Below are 17,082 nucleotides of genomic sequence, written 5' to 3' on the forward strand. Positions count from 1 at the left end.
AGGACCCTCCCGGCAGGCAAAGCCCAGGACAGTTCGGATTTTCCTCTCCAGTCCCACAACTTCTGGGGTGCGTCTTCTTTGAGTGGCTGCCTCCCCAGCACCCCCCCCCCTCAAATCCCCTGGGATTTCTCAAGATGGACTCATCAACCCTGCAAGGATCAGTTGTGTGACTTGGCACAGAGACACAAGGAGACGTGGCTGTGACAGCCCAGAGGCAGAATTACGGCCCTCCCCTCTGGGCAAGGCTTTCCCTGCTGCAGCAGCGTAAATCCTGAGAGTGTTCTCTGAGCGGGACAGCTGGATTTGTGTCCACAAGAGATTTGTGAGTCAGAGCTCCCTTCATAAAGTCACAGAATCCTAGAGTTGGAGGGACTGCCAAGGTCCTCTACTCCAACCCCCTGCACTAGGCAGGAACTTCACAACTACCTGCCCACCCGCCATGACCCCAACTTCATGCCCAAGTGATGCCCCCCCCAAACAAAAATCTCCTCTTGTGGAGGGAATTCCCCTCCCATCCCACAGGGGCAATTAGCAATTCCTTGGGTCTGCAAGGAAGGGCCACAAGAGACCAACACTGGCCCATCCCACCCACTCACCATCACTGGCAGTCTTCAAGCCAAGGTTGGAGACACACTTTTCTTGGATGCTTTAGGATGCTTTGGGCTGATCCTGCGTTGAGCAGGGGGTGGGACTAGATGGCCTGTATGGCCCCTTCCAACTCTAGGATTCTGTGATTCTAAGCTCATAAAATTAGCATTTGTCAGATGATCTATCCAGGCTCTGTTTAAAAATTTCCAAAGATGGAGAACCCACCACCTCCCGAGGAAGCCTGTTCCACTGAGAAACCGCTCTGACTGTCAGGAACTTCTTACGGATGTTTAGATGGAATTCCTTTTAAATTAATTTCAAACCACTGGTTCTGGTCCGTCCCTCTGGGGCAAGAGAGAAAAACTCTGCTCCATCTTCTCTATGAGAGCCCCTCATGTATTTGGAGATGGTTATCAGATCCCGTCTCAGTTGCCGCCTCTCCAGGCTAATATACCTGGTGGTTTGCAGTGAATAAAAAGGGAGAAAGAAAATAACCTATCCCAAGGATATTACTAAAATTGTTACAGAATAAATGAAGTAAAGGGTTCCTCATTCTTGTTTGTTTATTATCGTGTAGGATCCACCCAGAACGGTTTCTAGATATGTCCCGTTTTCAAATGGAAATTTTCCTCAATGGTGGTCCTTTGAATGTAAATATCATGAATATCCAAATTGTGAAATTCAGCCTCTATTGAATAATACAGCATATGTATCGGCCTTTGGCTCTTCAATATGGGGATTCGAGTAATACCACCCCCCACCCCGCCCAATCAGAATTCCCAAGGGGCCCACAAGCTCAAGAGGTCCAGGGGCCTCCTGGGCCTCCCCCCCACTCAAGGGCTGGTGTTGCAATGAATGGTTTGCAGTTGCCTGCCTCGTGGCCGAACACAGCCCGGGAAGAGGCCAGGGTCAGTGCCCCCCCAGTGCCTGCCCCCCCCCGGTTTCTGCCACATCAAGGCCTCCTGTGCAAAGTGACCCAGGCTTCAAGGCTGCATTGCCCACCTTGAAGAAGACTCTTCAGCTCCCAGGGGAGAACTGTGAGGAAGAACTGAAGAAGAGTTGGATCTTATATGCCACTTTTCTCTACCCAAAGGAGTCTCAAAGCGGCTTCCAATCACCTTCCCTTTCCTCTCCCCACAACAGACACCCTGTGAGAGAGGGGAGGCTGAGAGAGCCCTGAGATTACTGAAGAAGAAGAAGAGTTGGTTCTTATATGCCGCTTTTCTCTACCCAAAGGAGTCTCAAAGGGGCTTCCAATCACCTTCCCTTTCCTCTCCCCACAACAGACACCCTGTGAGAGAGGGGAGGCTGAGAGAGCCCTGAGATTACTGAAGAAGAAGAAGAGTTGGTTCTTATATGCCACTTTTCTCTACCCAAAGGAGTCTCAAAGCGGCTTCCAATCACCTTCCCTTTCCTCTCCCCACAACAGACACCCTGTGAGGGAGGGGAGGCTGAGAGAGCCCTGAGATTCCTGAAGAAGAAGAAGAGTTGGTTCTTAGATGCCGCTTTTCTCTACCCAAAGGAGTCTCAAAGGGGCTTCCAATCGCCTTCCCTTTCCTCTCCCCACAACAGACACCCTGTGAGGTAGGTGGGGCAGAGAAAGCCCTGATATTACTGCTTGGTCGGAACAGCTTTATCAGGGCTGTGACTAGCCCAAGGTCACCCAGCTGGTTGCAGGTGCAGAGGAAGCGGGGAATCAAACCCAGCTGATTTCTGCTTGGAGGGCCCTGGCAGTGGGGAGGGCTGAGGGCAGCTGCTCCCCTCCTCTCCCTCCCTCCCGTGCCTCATCCATCTCCTTCCCTCTGGAGAAGGACTAATTTACCTCTTTAGTCAAACCTTCTTGCAGTCGGAGACAAGGAAACCTGTCCCACAGCAAAGGCGTAACAAATTGGCACCTGCTCTTTCCCTGGCAGCAGTGCTGCCCCCCACTCAGGCCGGGCCGGGCAGGGCATGGGGTGGTGGTGGGGGGAGCCTCAGTTCTGCCCGGCCTGGCTGGCGGTCCTGCACTGCCCACCAGCGGCCTCCCAGCCCGGGAGGAGTCTCTTCTCAAGGACGGCGGAGGGGGGATCTTGAGCGCAGCCCCCCCCCCATTCATGGAACAGCACGGCCGGAGAAAAATGCCAAGGACAGACAGAACGATGGCTGCTGTCAAGCCGGCCAGATGGGCCTTAATGGCACGTCTATTTTTATTTATGGACAGAATTTACATCCCGCCTCTCTGCCCGGTGATGCCCACTGAGGGGGCCTAGAAAGCATTGCCCAAAAACGCTGGAAAGCCAATGAAATCCAAAATGAAAATCCATACAGAAAACACACACAACTGCAGCTAACACGTGTGCACACACACACGCACACAGAGGCATGTACGCACGCACAATCCTGCCATGCTTCTAGAAAGCACTATGAGCCCCTGGGGCAGGGATGCTCCGTCTTCTGGGTGCTTGGGGGCCACAGTGGGAGGGCTTCTGGAGTTCTGGCCCCACTGGTGGACCTCTTGATGGCCCCTGGGCTTGGACCGGAGGGGCCATTGGCCTGATCCAACAGGACTTTTCCTATTTTGGGGGCAGCGATGCTCTCTCTTCTTGGTGCATGGGGGGGCAACCAAGTGTGTGTGTGTGTGTGTGGGGGGGGGCTTCTGGAGTTCTGGCCCCATGGGTTGTCCTACTGTTGGCAGCTGGGGTTTGGCCCCTGTGTGTCTTGCAGTGCTGGCCCGATCCAAGGTGGCTCCTCTGACATTCTTACCTGAATAGATGAGTTCTCCGGAAAGGAAGCCGTCCCAGGCCAGGGCCTCTTGGGGGTCTCACTTCTTCCCTCCGTCATATCCCTGGCAGCCCTCAGAGATCAGTTGCCTTCTTCCAGGTGGGGTCTGGAGGTCTCCCAGAATTATAAGCCGCCTTCAAACTGCAGAGATCAGATTTCCAGGAGAAAAAACCGGGCAGCTTTCTTGGGGGAGGGAAGAACTCTTGGGCATTCTGTCCCACGGAGATCCCTCGCCTCCTCATCTCCCCAGGAGCCCACCACCCTGGCAGGAGGGTCCCAAGCACCCGCCGTGCCCCTGCAGGAGTGACACACGGCTCTCCAGTTCCCATCTCCACCCTGGAGGGAGTGCAGGTGTGCAGCCCCTGCTCTGGAATTAATTGCGCTAATCCTTTTAAGACCGGGTTTTGCATTCAGCCGGTAATGGGCTTAAGAGGAATTACACACAAGCTTCCTCGAAAGCATCCAAGGAATGGGAAGAGGCCCCAAACCTCTCCAGAAGAGGCAGCTGGTTTGGGAACCACCATTAAGGCGGCCAGCTCCGGCGTGGGAGATTCCAGGAGGTTGGGGGGGGGGGTGGAGCATGGGAAGGGGGGGGGGAGGTGGGTCTGGGCGTCCCAGCCCCGTCGCTGCTAGAAGCCAAGCGTGTGCACGTGTGTTTGCAGGCAAGCTGCTACTGTCTGAAGGTGACCCAATGAACAGACAACCTCCAGAAGGTCCTCTCAGAAGGTCCTCTCAGGGCTCCGCTCCGGCAAAGGGAGGCCCGTGTGGGGGAGGATGTAGCCCGGGCAGGAGGTCTTCTGGGCAGTGGGCCTTGCCACAAGCCCTGGTCCCGGCCAGCTGCCCCCTCCCCCCTCCAGGGGACAGGGGGTTCTCCGACGCCTGGGCCCTGCCTGCAGGGGCTCTTCCGGAGCGGAAGCACCTCTGGAGCTCAATTTATGGGCCTCGTTGCCGGAGTGCTGCCGCTTCCCCTCCTAATGGAATTTTACGGCAGGTGGGGGGGAGGATCCAGCGCTGCAGCCCAGGAAGGGTTCCTATTTATTCATTAGGGTAATGGATGGCCCTGAGCTCCTGGCCAACCTGCCGGCTTGAGAGCAGGCTGGCTTGAGAGAGAGGACGTCAGCGGAGGCAAGCCAGGCCAGAGGGCCCCTGCCCCTGAATCCTCGGCCTCCCTTTCCCGGGCCCCTGCAGACAGGCCGGGCTCGGCCAAAAGCAAAATTAGCTGTTTCAGACAGCCATTTAACGGTCCGAAGCGGATTCTTCTGAACCCAAAGTGGTCTGGATTTTTTGCTAGTGCACATGCCCAGCTGTGACTCCAAGGCGCTTTACGGAGGCACAGAAGCTGGGCCAGCCCCAGTTAATACCTGGACGGGAGTCCCAGGGTCGCTCTGCCCAGGGTCGCTTAGAATGTCCTCTTCACCTTGAACCCCAAGGGGTCCCCACAAGGTGGCTGTGGCTGGACAGCGCTCTCCAGCACCACCTGAGAGCTGATCGGTGCAGGAGCCCTGCTTCTTTGGAGAGGCACAGATGATGGCCACCCATTTAGTGCCAAGCTGGAAGAAGACATCAGAGGTAGTGTCAGGCAGGCCTGAGTCAGGGCCTTGGAGGGCGTGCTGCCCTGCCCCCTTCCAAAGGGAGTCTGCAGTGAAAAAACAAGCCCTGGATGCGGACAAGAGGACAGAGCGGCAAATTCCTCTGTGCAGCTTCAAGACAGCCCTCCTTGGGCAAGATAACAAGAACTCTGAGTTTAATGTCTCCAACATCTGGAGCCTCATTCATCATCCACGAGATACCAAGATTGCTTTGTACTCCGATAAGCTCTGGCATTTCAGATTTTTTATAATCCCCTCCAACATTTCTTTCATTTGGAAGAAAAGAAAGGGGAGAAAGACAACAGGCACCAGCCCTCAGCATTCACGCCCGGGCTTTCCCTGGAATGGCCGGCTAGCTCAGGAGGGGGCGGGAGACCCACCACCTCCCCAGGAGGCAAGACATAGAGAGCGCTTGAGATGCTGGGCGGGGAAATTCCCAGGAGGGGCAGGCGTCCGACTCCCCAGGGCAGCAGGACTCTGACCTCTGGCAGAGAAGGTCTGGCCAAGGTGGCTGGGGGCAGGGGGAAGGGAATTCCCTGCAAATGGACTTAAAAACATAAGAGCCTCTTGTGGCGCAGAGTGGTAAGGCAGCAGACATGCTGTCTGAAGCTGTCTGCCCATGAGGCTGGGAGTTCAATCCCAGCAGCCGGCTCAAGGCTGACTCAGCCTTCCATCCTTCCGAGGTCGGTAAAATGAGGACCCAGCTTGCTTGCTGGGGGGTAAAGGGTAATGACTGGGGAAGGCACTGGCAAACCACCCCGTATTGAGTCTGCCATGGAAACGCTGGAGGGCGTCACCCCAAGGGTCAGACATGACTCAGTGCTTGCACAGGGGCCACCTTGACCTTTGACCAGGGTCTCTGTGCCGAGGCAGGCAACAAACAGCTTGTCTTGAAAGCCTCTTGAAGAGTCACCAGTCAGCTGCAGCTTGAAGTCGCAACCTGAAAGCACGTGAAGGGGAGGGGTAATGCGGACCTCAAGCTGCGTCCGGCTGCTTCCTGAGCGGGGAACCCGTGCAGCTGCCTTTGACGAGGCTGACCGCCCATCCGTCTAAGTCAATCATGCAACCACGCAGGCAGGCAGCCGCTCTCGGGGTCTCCGGCCTTTCGGGTCGCCTCTTAGCAGATCCTTTCGGGGGAGGGGCTTCTGGGGGCCGGGCTGGGGCCCTTCTGGATGGCCTCGCTCCTCTCTTTCCTCCTCCCAATTGCATTGCGCTGCTGCGGAACCGGTTCCCACACTGCGTGGCTCACTCCTGAACTGGGCATATAAAATACTTCCCGGAGCGACCGGTTTGGGGGGTTGTCTGGGCTGCTGAAACGTGGCCTTTTGAGACTGGCCTGGGAGGGCCTGCTCCATCGGGCCAGCATGCAGCAGAAATCTCTCTCTGTTTCCTTGCCAGATATCCCTCCTTTAAAAACACCTCCTTGACAGCCTCGTGGTAGGTGGCCAGGGGAGCTTCGACTCTCCAAAGCTCTTCTTCCTCCTCTCCCCCAAAGCAAAGGTGTGTTGGGGCTCGAATCGAGTCCCCCTGAACAGAAGCCGTTCAGGGGTGGGCCTCTAAGAAGCAGAAGGGAGACCCGCGGTCCCCTCCCTGCGAAAGCCAGCAGACCCCTTTCTCTCCGCTCCCTCCTCGGCCCACCCGCACTGCCCTTCCTGGCTCCATGCTGGGAACCGCTGCCTTCTGCTCTGCTGGGCTCTGCTGGGCTCTGCTGGGGACCTTGCCCAGCCATGTGCTTCTTCTTGCGGAGATGAGGCAGGGAAGCTGCTGGCAGGCAGATCTCCCTCAAGGAGGCCTCCGCTGGCCTAGGGGAGCCCCTGCGCTGTGGCCCCGGCCATCATGAGCCAGCAGAAGGGAGCAGAGGGAAGCCGGGGCAGGGGAGCCTGACTCCCCCCCCCCCCCCCGCGGGACTCCTTGGGGCCACCAGCACAGGAACAGCCCTGCTGCCAGAGAGGAGGGCAGCGTGCCGTGGGAGGAGAGGCGGCATCAGCACTTTCACAGACGGTGCAAGCTCAGAGTCTCCCACCGCCTCAGGGAGCTTGGGCCCGAGAGAGGCAGGCTGGAGACGGCAGCAGCTGCCTGTCCGTCCCCCCCCTCCCCCCCCCGGCTTCACTTGGTTACCCCACCCCGCCCAAGCAGCTCCTCCACTTGCCTTGGCCTGAGGAACAGCCGGCCTCCCCAGGAGGAAAAGCAGAGGCCAAAGGACGTGTGTTTGTGTGGGGGAAGAGGAGGAGGAGGAGAGGAGAAATGGCCAGGGTCACTTGGGGGGCTTCCTCTCTGGACCCCTCGACGGCACGTCTGCAGCCGCCCTCGAGGGGACGGGGGAAAGGGCACCCGGGGATCCCACACTTGGCAGGGAAGCCCCCTCCCCGTTCTGGCTGGGCCAGGGGTCCCCTACAGGGCTCCCCTCAAAGGCCGTGGCGGGTGGGGCGGCCTGTTAAGGACCCCGCTGCAGCCCAAGCCCCCTCCCTGCGCCCCCAGGAGTCAGCCAGGGCAGCCATTGGGAGGACGGCCTCGTTGCCTGCGGGGGCACCCACCCCCGGGGTCAGCAGTCCAACGCTTCCCACGGGCTCCAGGATGCCGGAGACCCCACCCTGAATGGACCACAGGGCAAATCTCCCCCTCCCCCCTCCGCTTTTCAACCAGGGGCCCTCTTGGTTACCAGCCGAGACCCCCAGTAGGTCCTTCTGGCCCAGCAGGCAGGTCTGTCTTTGCACAGCAGGGAATCATCTGCAGACGCTCCTCTCTTGCTTTTGTTAAAAACCGAAGAACTTTAATATCTCAGGAGGCCCAGAGAGTCTCCGTTTCTGCAACAAGTCCCTTCACGGGTCAAGGGGGCCGGCCGTTGCGGCCACGTCCGGAGGCGAGGGTGCCGTCCCTGTGGGCGCCTCAGAAATTCTCCAGCAGCTCTGCGATGCGCTTCTGCTCGCCCTCCCGGAATTCGGGGTTCTTCCCGTCTCCGATGTTCTCGGCGTACTCTGCAGGAGGGAGAGAAGACCCTCAGCGAGGGACACAGCAAGCCCCCTCCGCTGGTGCGACCGTCAGGACAGCCTCATGGGACGCCTAGCAAGAGAGGCCCAGCCCCAGAGATCCCCTCCTTCCCGGACGGCAGGCCTCTCCGTTCCCTGCTTGGCTCCCCCTCAAGGAGTCTCCCGAGGGCCTCCCCTTCCTCTTGAGAGCCACACGGACGTCAGGGGTCAGAGAGGTGGCCTCTAATCTGGACAGCCCGGCCTGATTCTCCACTCCTCTTTCGCAGAGGGGCAACCTCGGGCAAATCGCAGTTCTCTCAGAGCTCTCTCACCCTCACAGGGTGTCTGTTGGGGGGAGAGGATGGGAAGGAGATTGGAAGCTGCTTTGGGCAGGGAAAAGTGGGGTACAATCCCCCCCACACACACACATACCTCTTCTTCCCCCCAACTGGCCCTTTGTGGGGCAGGTGGGGCCAAAAGAGTTCTGAGAGAACTGAAACTGGCCAAGGTCACCCTGCAGGCTTCGAGTCCAGGAGGAATGGGGAGTCACACCCAGTTTGCTAGATCAGTGGCTGCCCCTCTTCACCCCCACCACATCCGGGCAGCAACCTGATTGAGGGTCCAACTCTTGGGGAGACCCACTCCATTTGGGCTGCCCACCTCCATGGGAACCACCTGTGTTTTGCAAGTAGCAGAACCATAGAACCCTAGAGTTGGAAGGGACCTCCAGGGCCATCTAGTCCAACCCCCCAACCATGCAGGAACTCACAACTACCTGCCCACCCACCGTGACCCCAATTTCATGCCCAAGTGGTCCCTCCCACAGAATCCAGCCTGGCCTGGAGGGAATCCACCTCCCATCCCACAGCGGCAATCAGCAGTTCTCTGGGCATGCAAGGAAGGGCCGCAAGAGGCAAACGCTGGCACAGCCCTTCCTGCCCACACACCATGGGCCCAGGCTCATAAGATCACCAAAGAGGCAGCAGGGCGGGAGGGGGGTCTGATTTTTAGTTCTTGCTCGAGGCAAAAACGTCTCTAATTGTCATTGCAAGCAGCCTAGAACCCGGGCAGCTGCCTTTCCACTTCATGGGGCCCTCGTAGTCAATGGGGAATGCAGCACCCCCCCCTCCCGAAACTAAAAGCAGACTCACCAGCACCAACCTGCTAGGCGCTGTGTCCCTGTGCCAACCCCCCAGGCCCCAGAGCACCCGAGGCAGCCCCCACGCCAGAGAAAGGGTCCAGGTGGCCCCGCTCCACTCCCATCAGGTGATTCAGGGGGGGGGGGATGCCTATACATCCACCAGGGTGGGACAATTGAGCAGGGGCTTCTCTGGGCACTGCCAGCCCAGGGCAGAGTGGCTGCTTCTGCCTCTCACCAGGCCCACAAGATGGCAGAAAAATCTGCTCCTCCCCCCGCTCCCCCCCCCCCCCGGCATCAGGGGAAAGAATCAGAAGCCAAGGCTCCCCCCCCCTCCAAAAACCCTGTCAAAACGTCATTTGCAGCAAGGAGGCCCTGCAGGAACCGTCAGGCGGGCAAACGGCTTCCTATGAGCAGCAGAGAGGTCGGCCTTCTGGGGGCAAGAATTCGGCTTCCGAAAGTCTTGCTGATGCAACCCCCCCCCCCCCCGCATCCCCTGGCAAGGTGGGAGCCAGGCTGATAGCAGCAGCAGAGCCCCCTCCTTTCCCCTGGCCTGGTCCTCTCTTCCTGCAGTCACCTGGCCGAGGCTGGACCCCCTTTGGGTACCTGGGGTCTCCTGCCAGAGGGAGCTGCAAAGACCCCAAGAGGCCCCCCCCCACATCCCTCAGCAATCTGTTCAAACCCGGGGCTCTGAGGCCGGATTCAGAATGCGTGTTCCCCTACCCCTTAACGGGATGGCACAGTACCACGAGCAGAGGGCAAGAGAACAGAGCACGCGAAATCCTGCAGATGGCCCGGGAAAGTGAGCCAAGCCACGGCAGGAACAACAGAAACAGGGCCCAGTAACTCTCACTTGGAAACCAGAGACAGTCACGTAACACCCCTGCAAGGCAGAAAAGGCTCTGCAGTGCTGGGAAGAGCCCTGTGTGGAGTGCAGAGGAACATACTCTACCCCCCCCACCCCCCCCCTGTAGCAAGGTCTCCACTCGCCACTGGCAGATCCAGGTAGGGAAATCCCCAGGGATTCGGGGGGGGGGGGGAGGGAGCCTGGGGAGGGCAGGGCTCCCCCTGGTGCACAAGGCCCCCGAGTCCCCCCTCCCAAGCCGCCTCCTCCTCCTCCTCCAGGGGAACTGGTCTCTGTCGTCTGGACGGGGCTGCAATTCCAGGAAATCCCCAGGTCCCACCTGGAGGCTGGCATCCCTCCTCTGCTCCACCCCGCATCCGCTTCCCCTCCCCCAGCCCTCCGGAAGCTCCGGCTTCGTCAGCAGGCTGCAGAAGAGCTACTCTAATGAGGCTCCCCCTCCTCCCCCGTCCCCAAAACAAGCCAGCGGCCGGCCCTGTCTTCTCCCCAGCATCAGAAGCAATCCACGGCCTCCCCAGGGACCCATCAGCTGTCAGCCGACCCGAGAAACTGGGGAAATATGTAGGCCATAAAATCAAGCTAAGAAACAGGCTTCCAATTAGCATGCAAAAAAGCAATGGGGGGGGGGGAGAGCACAAGAGCCCCACAAAGCAAGAGAAGGGAGGCTCCACATTGGCTGCCATGGGGAGGGGGAGGCGGCTCATGCCGGGGGAGGGCCCATCCCGACATTCTCTCTGGGACCCCCGCCTCACAGGATAGAGCTGGAAGGGACCGCCACGGTCATCTAGTCCAACCCCCTGCAATATGCAGGAAACTCACAACTACCTGCCCCCACCCACAGTGACCCCAATTCTCCCCCCCAAAAAAACCAGTACTGGCCAGACTGCCCCCCCCCCCCCAGCAACAGGACATCTGAACTGCAATCCCACTGGGCACGTGAGGAGACCCTTGTGCTCAGCCAGGAAAAGGAGGCTGAGGGGCAGAAGCCCTTCAACACCCCCTCCCCCGCCCGCCTCTGGCCATGGGGTGCTTCCCCTCCTCCCCCTACAACTTACCCCCTGGGGCTGAGAGAGCTGTGCAAGAGACTGCTCAGGGAGAACAGCTCTGGAGAGCTGTGACTGGCCCAAGGTCACCCAGCTGGCAGCTTATGGGAGAGAAGAGGGGAATCAAACTCCGCTTGCCAGATTAGAAGCCGCCGCTCTTAACCAGGACACCTTGCTGGGGCCGTTCCCCAGCCCCTTCCTGAGGCCTGCTCTGGCGAAGCCATCCAAGGAGTCCATCCCTGCAGATCTGATGGTGAAGGGGCAGCAGGGGGCCAGAGGCTGTGCCCTGCAGGGCTCCTGGCCTTCCGGAGGCTGCACTTCCTGGGGCCCTGAGGCTGCTGGACGGGGAAATGGCATGGGTGGGGCTGGAGAAGGAAGGGCACTATGGCCCCCTGAACAGCCAGGCAGGGAGACAGAAAGCCCCCTTGGACTGAACCTCTCTTGGCCCTCGAGATCAGGAATCCCCAACCAGACTGGCAGACGCTCTCCAGGGTCTTTCCCCTCCCCTCCTGCCTGGTCCTTCCAACTGGAGATTCTGCTGGGGATTGAACCGGGACCTCCTGCAGGCCAAGCAGACACTCTGTCACTGAGCCATGGCCCAGCCCCTGGTGCCAGCTGCAGAATCAGAATCCGTTGGAAGGGGCCTCCAGGGTCATCTAGTCCAACCCACCTAACAATGCAGGACACTCTCTACTACCTGCTCACTCAAGTGGCCCCAGTTTCATGCACGTGACCCCCCCCCCCCCAAAAAAAAAAACCCATCTCCAGAATCCAGGCTGGCCTGGAGGGAATTCAGGAAAAAATATCAGGAAAATTTTCACAGTCAGAGTAGTTCAGCAGTGGAATAGGCTGCCTAAGGAGGTGGTGAGCTCCCCCTCACTGGCAGTCTTCAAGCAAAGGTTGGATACACACTTTTCTTGGATGCTTTAGGATGCTTGAGGCTGATCCTGCGTTGAGCAGGGGGTTGGACTAGATGGCCTGTATGGGCCCTTCCAACTCTATGATTCTATGAATTCACCTCCCATCCCACAGTGGCCATCAGCAATTCCCTGGGCATGCAAGGAAGGGCCACAAGAGACAAACCCTGGCACATCCCTTCCTGCCCACCCACTCACACTCTGCCTAAGTCAGGGGTAGTCAAACTGCGGCCCTCCAGATGTCCATGGACTACAATTCCCAGGAGCCCCTGCCAGCAAATAGTCAAGGGCCGCAGTTTGACTACCCCTGGCCTAAGTCCATAAAACCAGCATTTCTGCCAGATGGCTCTGCAGCCTCTGCTTAAGAACTTCCAAGGAAGGAGAACCCCCCACCTCCCGAGGAAGCCTGTTGCGCTGAGGATCCGCTCTCTCTGTCGGGACCGTCTTCTGGGGGCTGAGCCCAGACGGAGCCGCTGCCCAGAGCACTCACCTTTGATGATGTGGCGCACAATCTTGATGGAACTTCCCCGCATGCTCAGGATCTGGTGGACCCTCTGGCGGATCTGGCAGGGAACAAGACAAGCCACCGTGAGGCCCCGGGAAGAGTCCCCCCCCCTTCCACTGGTTCATGGACTGTAAATAAATTGGTACTGATCCCCCCCTCCCTTCTCTAACCTTCTAACCCTGATGGGACCCCTCTGATCCCCTAGGGCGGGGGGCAGCAGAGGCAGTGGCTTCTGCCACTGGGGAGGCCCAACTCTACTGAAGGCCCCTTGCCCATTCTCCACTCTGCAGGCCAAGGAGCGGCTCCTGAGGAGCTTTAGAGGCAAGACCCCTGACCTGGACCAGCCAACCAGCAGGGCAGGAGGAAGCAGGAAGGGGAGGGCAATGTGCTCCTGACACCTCCCTTGTCCAGTGGTCCCCACCCCCTCACTTCCCTTACCAGGGAGGGTCTATCTAGTCAGGCATCCCCTCTCACACAGGCCCAGCCAGCTGCTCCGCATAAAAGCCAAGGCCTTCCCCTGAGAAGACCCTCAGAAGCGCCCTGCTGGGTCAGGCCAGGGAGGGTCCATCTACCATCCTGTCTCACAGAGTGGCCAACCAGTTCTTCCCTTTACTCCTCACGGCCAGGAGCCATTGATTGACCACTCCTCCCTGAATCCACGTAGCCTCCCGTTAAAGCCGTGCAAAAGCCCCTCAGCAGGCTCCTGCCCAGACTGCCTGGCAGGGCTGGCGGCGTCTGTCGTGGCCTCACCTGGCCAATGTTGCTACTGCCGATCTCTGCCATGATGTAGCAGATCAGCTGGAGGACGAAGAGCCCGGCGTCCAGGCGGCGCAGGTAGAACTCGTCTTCCTGGTCATCGTCGATGATCTCTCCACGGCGCACCATGTCCTGAGGGGGGGGGGGGGGCAGAGGGGGTGGCTGAGAGACGGCTGCGCAGGTAGGGACCGCCGGGGCCCTTGGCATCCCTGCCTGACCTCACTGTGGATATCTACAGCTGCTCCTGCACCAAGCCAGGCCCCTCCTGACCTTGCAGACCCAGGGCCAACTTGGCAGCAATCAAGGTATTTTCTTTTCAAAACGAGGAAGAGACGGAAGTGGCCAAATCAGTTTTCTCAGCAGTGCCTCTTTCTGCACGGTCAAGTCACGGCGGACTCCTTGTGGTTTTCCAGGCGAGAGGCATGGGGAGGTGGCTGGCCTCGGCCTCCCTGAGCACCACGGCCCAGGCAGGGCGGTTTCCTCCAGACCTGCCTGGATTCCCAGGTCTGGAGAGATCGGCCTAGCCTGGCCCATCCGGCTCACCTGCTCCATTTTGTTTTAGGTACATTTTTCTACCCCGCCTCTCACCTGATTCCGTGTCCCCAAAAGGGAGAGCATGCCCCCCCCCAACGGGCCGGACCCTTTCTCCCTCCCCCTGGAGCCCTCCTCTGCGTGGGCCCTGCCCGTTGTGACCTTTCTGCAGTCCTCACACTGGAATTCCTGTGTTTGCCCCCCCCCCCACGCAGTGCCCTGCCTGCCGCTTGCATGATTTATTGCACGGCAGCCTGGCAGGTGGGCACCCTCCTCCAAAGCAATATTTCCTCATTAGCGGTGTTGCCAGCGAGAGCAACGCACACCTGCCATGCTCAGCAGAAAGAGGGCACCGGCGGAGGGGGGAGGACCTTGAGGCAAGGTCGCCGTGCCCAGCCCAGGAGGGCCTTTCCAATGCCCAGTGCCAATTGGAGAGACGCTCCGGAGAAGGGAAGAAGGCCCCACATATCCCCAGCGTTGGCCTGTGCGCCCCCCTGCTCTGAGACTCTTCCGGCTGAGGCCCCAGTCTGCGGGAGGACAGAGGTCAATGCTGGAAGGGGTCTGTCCCCGGCCCACAACTGCCCACGTGAGGAGCCTCAAAAGCCAGCCGGCCAGATCCTCTCCCCCCGGGCAGAAGGTGGCTGCTACGTCTCGGAGTCCCTCCGCTCACAGGATGCAGCACTACAGCAGCAGGAAGCACCCAGCCCTTCCCTAGCTCTGCCGGCTCCTGTCCTCAGTCCCTGACTCCTCCGTAGCATCTCCGCCCTGGTCCCTGCCTTCAAATCCGCTCGGCTGGCCTGCTTGCCTGCCCTGGCCCTCCAGACCTTGGCCCCAGGGAAGCCGCCAGGACCCGTCTCCAGAGAGGCAAAAGGAGGCCTTCTCCACTGAGCTGAGTGAGGGAACTGTGGGGCTGACCAAGCACAGAGTGCGTGGAAAGGGGCTCAGAAGACCCCAAAGGAGTCCCAAAGCAGCTTCCAATCAGTGTCCCTTCCTCTCCCCACAGCAGGTCCCCTGTGCGGCAGATGAGGCTGAGAGAGCTCTGGGAGAACTGGGACTGGCCCCGGGTCCCCCAGCTGGCTGCAGGCGGAAGGAGGAGGAGAGGGGAATGGAAGCCAGCAGGCCAGGTTAGAGGCTGCCCCTCTTTGCCACGCTTTTCCTCGCTTTTGACAAATTCAGGTCGGAGCCCATCAGAGACTCATCCCACTGGCAATTAAAGGGGAAGTCCTTATTCAGAGGCCAGAAACCAAGTTAGCGACACCGGGGAAGAGAAGGAGCCCCCGTGCCCTGCTGCTGGCCCTCCAGAGGCACTGGCCGGCCACCCCGTGAGACGGAGACTCCTGGGCCCGATCCAGCCGGGCTGTTCTGACCCTCTGGTTTCTGGACCTTGCTTCCCACTCGGGTGGGCACCCAGGCCCCTCCCCTGACGAGCCTCGTCTTCATCAAAGATCCTGCAGTCGGTCACTAGCCCGGCTGGGGCAGCCGCTTCCTGGAGAAGGCCCCAGGGTCCTCCAAGGGCCCCTCTGCCGGAGGGCGGGAGCCCCACAGACACGCGACCTGGCAGGGCTGGGCTCACCTCCCACGGGGTCTGCCCAGTTGCCTTGACAGCTCTTGACTCTTTCCCCCTCCACCTGGAGCCCCCCTCTGCCATGGGTGACCTTGGCAGGGCTAAGCGGCCCGACCAGCTCTGGCCGACATCTGAAGAGCCGGACAGACGACCCCTGCAGCGCCGGAGAAGGGGCCGCTCAGGGAGGGGACTCCACGGCCGCACCAGAGGCAGACGGGGAGTGCCGAGTGGGAGCTCTCCTCTGCAGCGCTGACAGCGGGACAAGAGCGGCACGTGCCAGGAAATTAAAGACGGGGGTGCGGGAAGCCGGCCTGTGCCGTGCGTGCCTGGGCTCCTTAGCCACCTCCGCCCCCCTCCCGCTCCCAAATATTCCGGCTCAAATGCCAAGCGGCCTCCTGGCTCCCCCACCCCCTGCAGCAAACACTTAGCGTGCCCCTCCTTATCTGCGACAGCAAGAAGATGGGCTGGTGTGAAGCTCAGGCCAGCTCCCCTCTCCCCCCAACAAGGCCGGAGTGACCGGGGACAAAGAGCAAGAAGACAATGACAATGAAGAGCTGGTTTTTGTGCCCGCTTTGCACTGCCCGAGGGAGCCTCAAAGCGGCTGACCACTGCCTTCCCAAGCAGGAAAAGAGGGGGGGGGGGGCTTCCTGGCTCCGGAAGCAGCATGGCGTAAGATCCCCAACAATATAACCTCCTCCTCCGCTGGGTTTTCTTTAACATCCCTCAGCTGCCCTCATTGACTTCTCCTTCACTTTATCCTCACAACAATCCCACAAGGTAGGTTACGCTGACAGAGTGTGACTGGCCTCAGGTCACCCAGCGAGCTTTCATGGCTGTATGGGGATTCGAACCTGGGTCTTCTGGATCCTAGTCCGACGCTCTGATCACTCCTCCACACTGGCTCCGGAGACTGAAGGCACCGGGGTCACCCTGAAGGATCTCCTCAGAGAATCATAGAATAATAGCGTGGGGACCCCCTGGGTCATCTAGTCCAACCCCCTGCACTTTGCAGGACACTCACAGCCCTCTCGCTCATCCACTGTCACCTGACACCCCTTTAACCTTGGTAGAGTCAGCCTCTCCGTCAGATGGCTCTCCAGCCTCTGCTTAAAAACCTCCAAAGATGGAGAACCCACCACCTCCCGAGGAAGCCTGTTCCACTGAGGAACCGCTCTGACTGTCAGGAACTTCTTCCGGAGGTTGAGACTGGATTTCTTTTGCATTAATTTCAGCCCTGCTCTTCTTAGTGGTCCCTGCAGCCCCACGGATGCAGGGGCTGAGGAAGTTCGGCCTGCCTGAGCAGCAACGTTTTCCGCAGAGAAAAGCACGGCATGCCGCCCCTGCGCACTGACCCCCGCCGTTCCCCGCCACCCTCCCTGCAATCCCACGCAATGGAAACCATTTCTGGCCACACTCAGTGGCCACTTAAGCTATCAAAGCCGACGGCCGCTGTTTCCCTTTCCGAGGGCCCCGTTCTCCCTCGCAAGGAAGGAAAGGCTTCACTGTGGCACAATTAGCATCTCATTTGTAAGTCGTTATGGCACAAAGTATCCGGTGAGAACGTTTTATTGAATAAACCTGCTGAGCATAATTTTCGCACAGAACTCAGAAGGAAATGCATTAAGCCGCCTCCAGCCCCCGCCTCCCGTTTGTCAGGGATGACTGCTGGGGCCACTAATTACATCCCATTCCAGAGGGAGTTAAGCGCCCAAGGGGTCTGCCCCCCCCAGGAAGGAGGGAAAGAGCTGCGAAGGAGGGGGGGCGTTCCCTCGCAAGCCAACACTTTGGAACTTTCTGTGCGAAGTTGAGAGCAGAACTCAAGTGATGCTGCGTCCCCTTCTGCTTCCTGGAAACTCTGGCCAC

The 17,082-nt window shown here is 59.5% G+C and overlaps 1 protein-coding gene across 1 annotated transcript in view; it reads right to left on the reverse strand.

Moving 5' to 3' along the window:
- Window positions 1–7,681: 7,681 nt before the first annotated feature.
- CTNNBL1 (catenin beta like 1) overlaps window positions 7,682–17,082 on the reverse strand; it is an 89,570-nt gene continuing 80,169 nt past the window's right edge. The window contains exons 14-16 of the mRNA XM_077336105.1: window positions 13,119–13,256; window positions 12,354–12,426; window positions 7,682–7,912 (exon numbers count right to left, since the gene is read on the reverse strand). Of these exons, the coding sequence (XP_077192220.1) occupies window positions 7,824–7,912; window positions 12,354–12,426; window positions 13,119–13,256 (300 nt within the window). The 3' untranslated portion in view covers window positions 7,682–7,823. The remainder of the gene's footprint in view (window positions 7,913–12,353; window positions 12,427–13,118; window positions 13,257–17,082) is intronic.

This window comes from Paroedura picta, chromosome 4 (genome assembly GCF_049243985.1).
Source record: "Paroedura picta isolate Pp20150507F chromosome 4, Ppicta_v3.0, whole genome shotgun sequence".
NCBI classification, from domain to species: Eukaryota; Metazoa; Chordata; class Lepidosauria; order Squamata; family Gekkonidae; genus Paroedura; species Paroedura picta.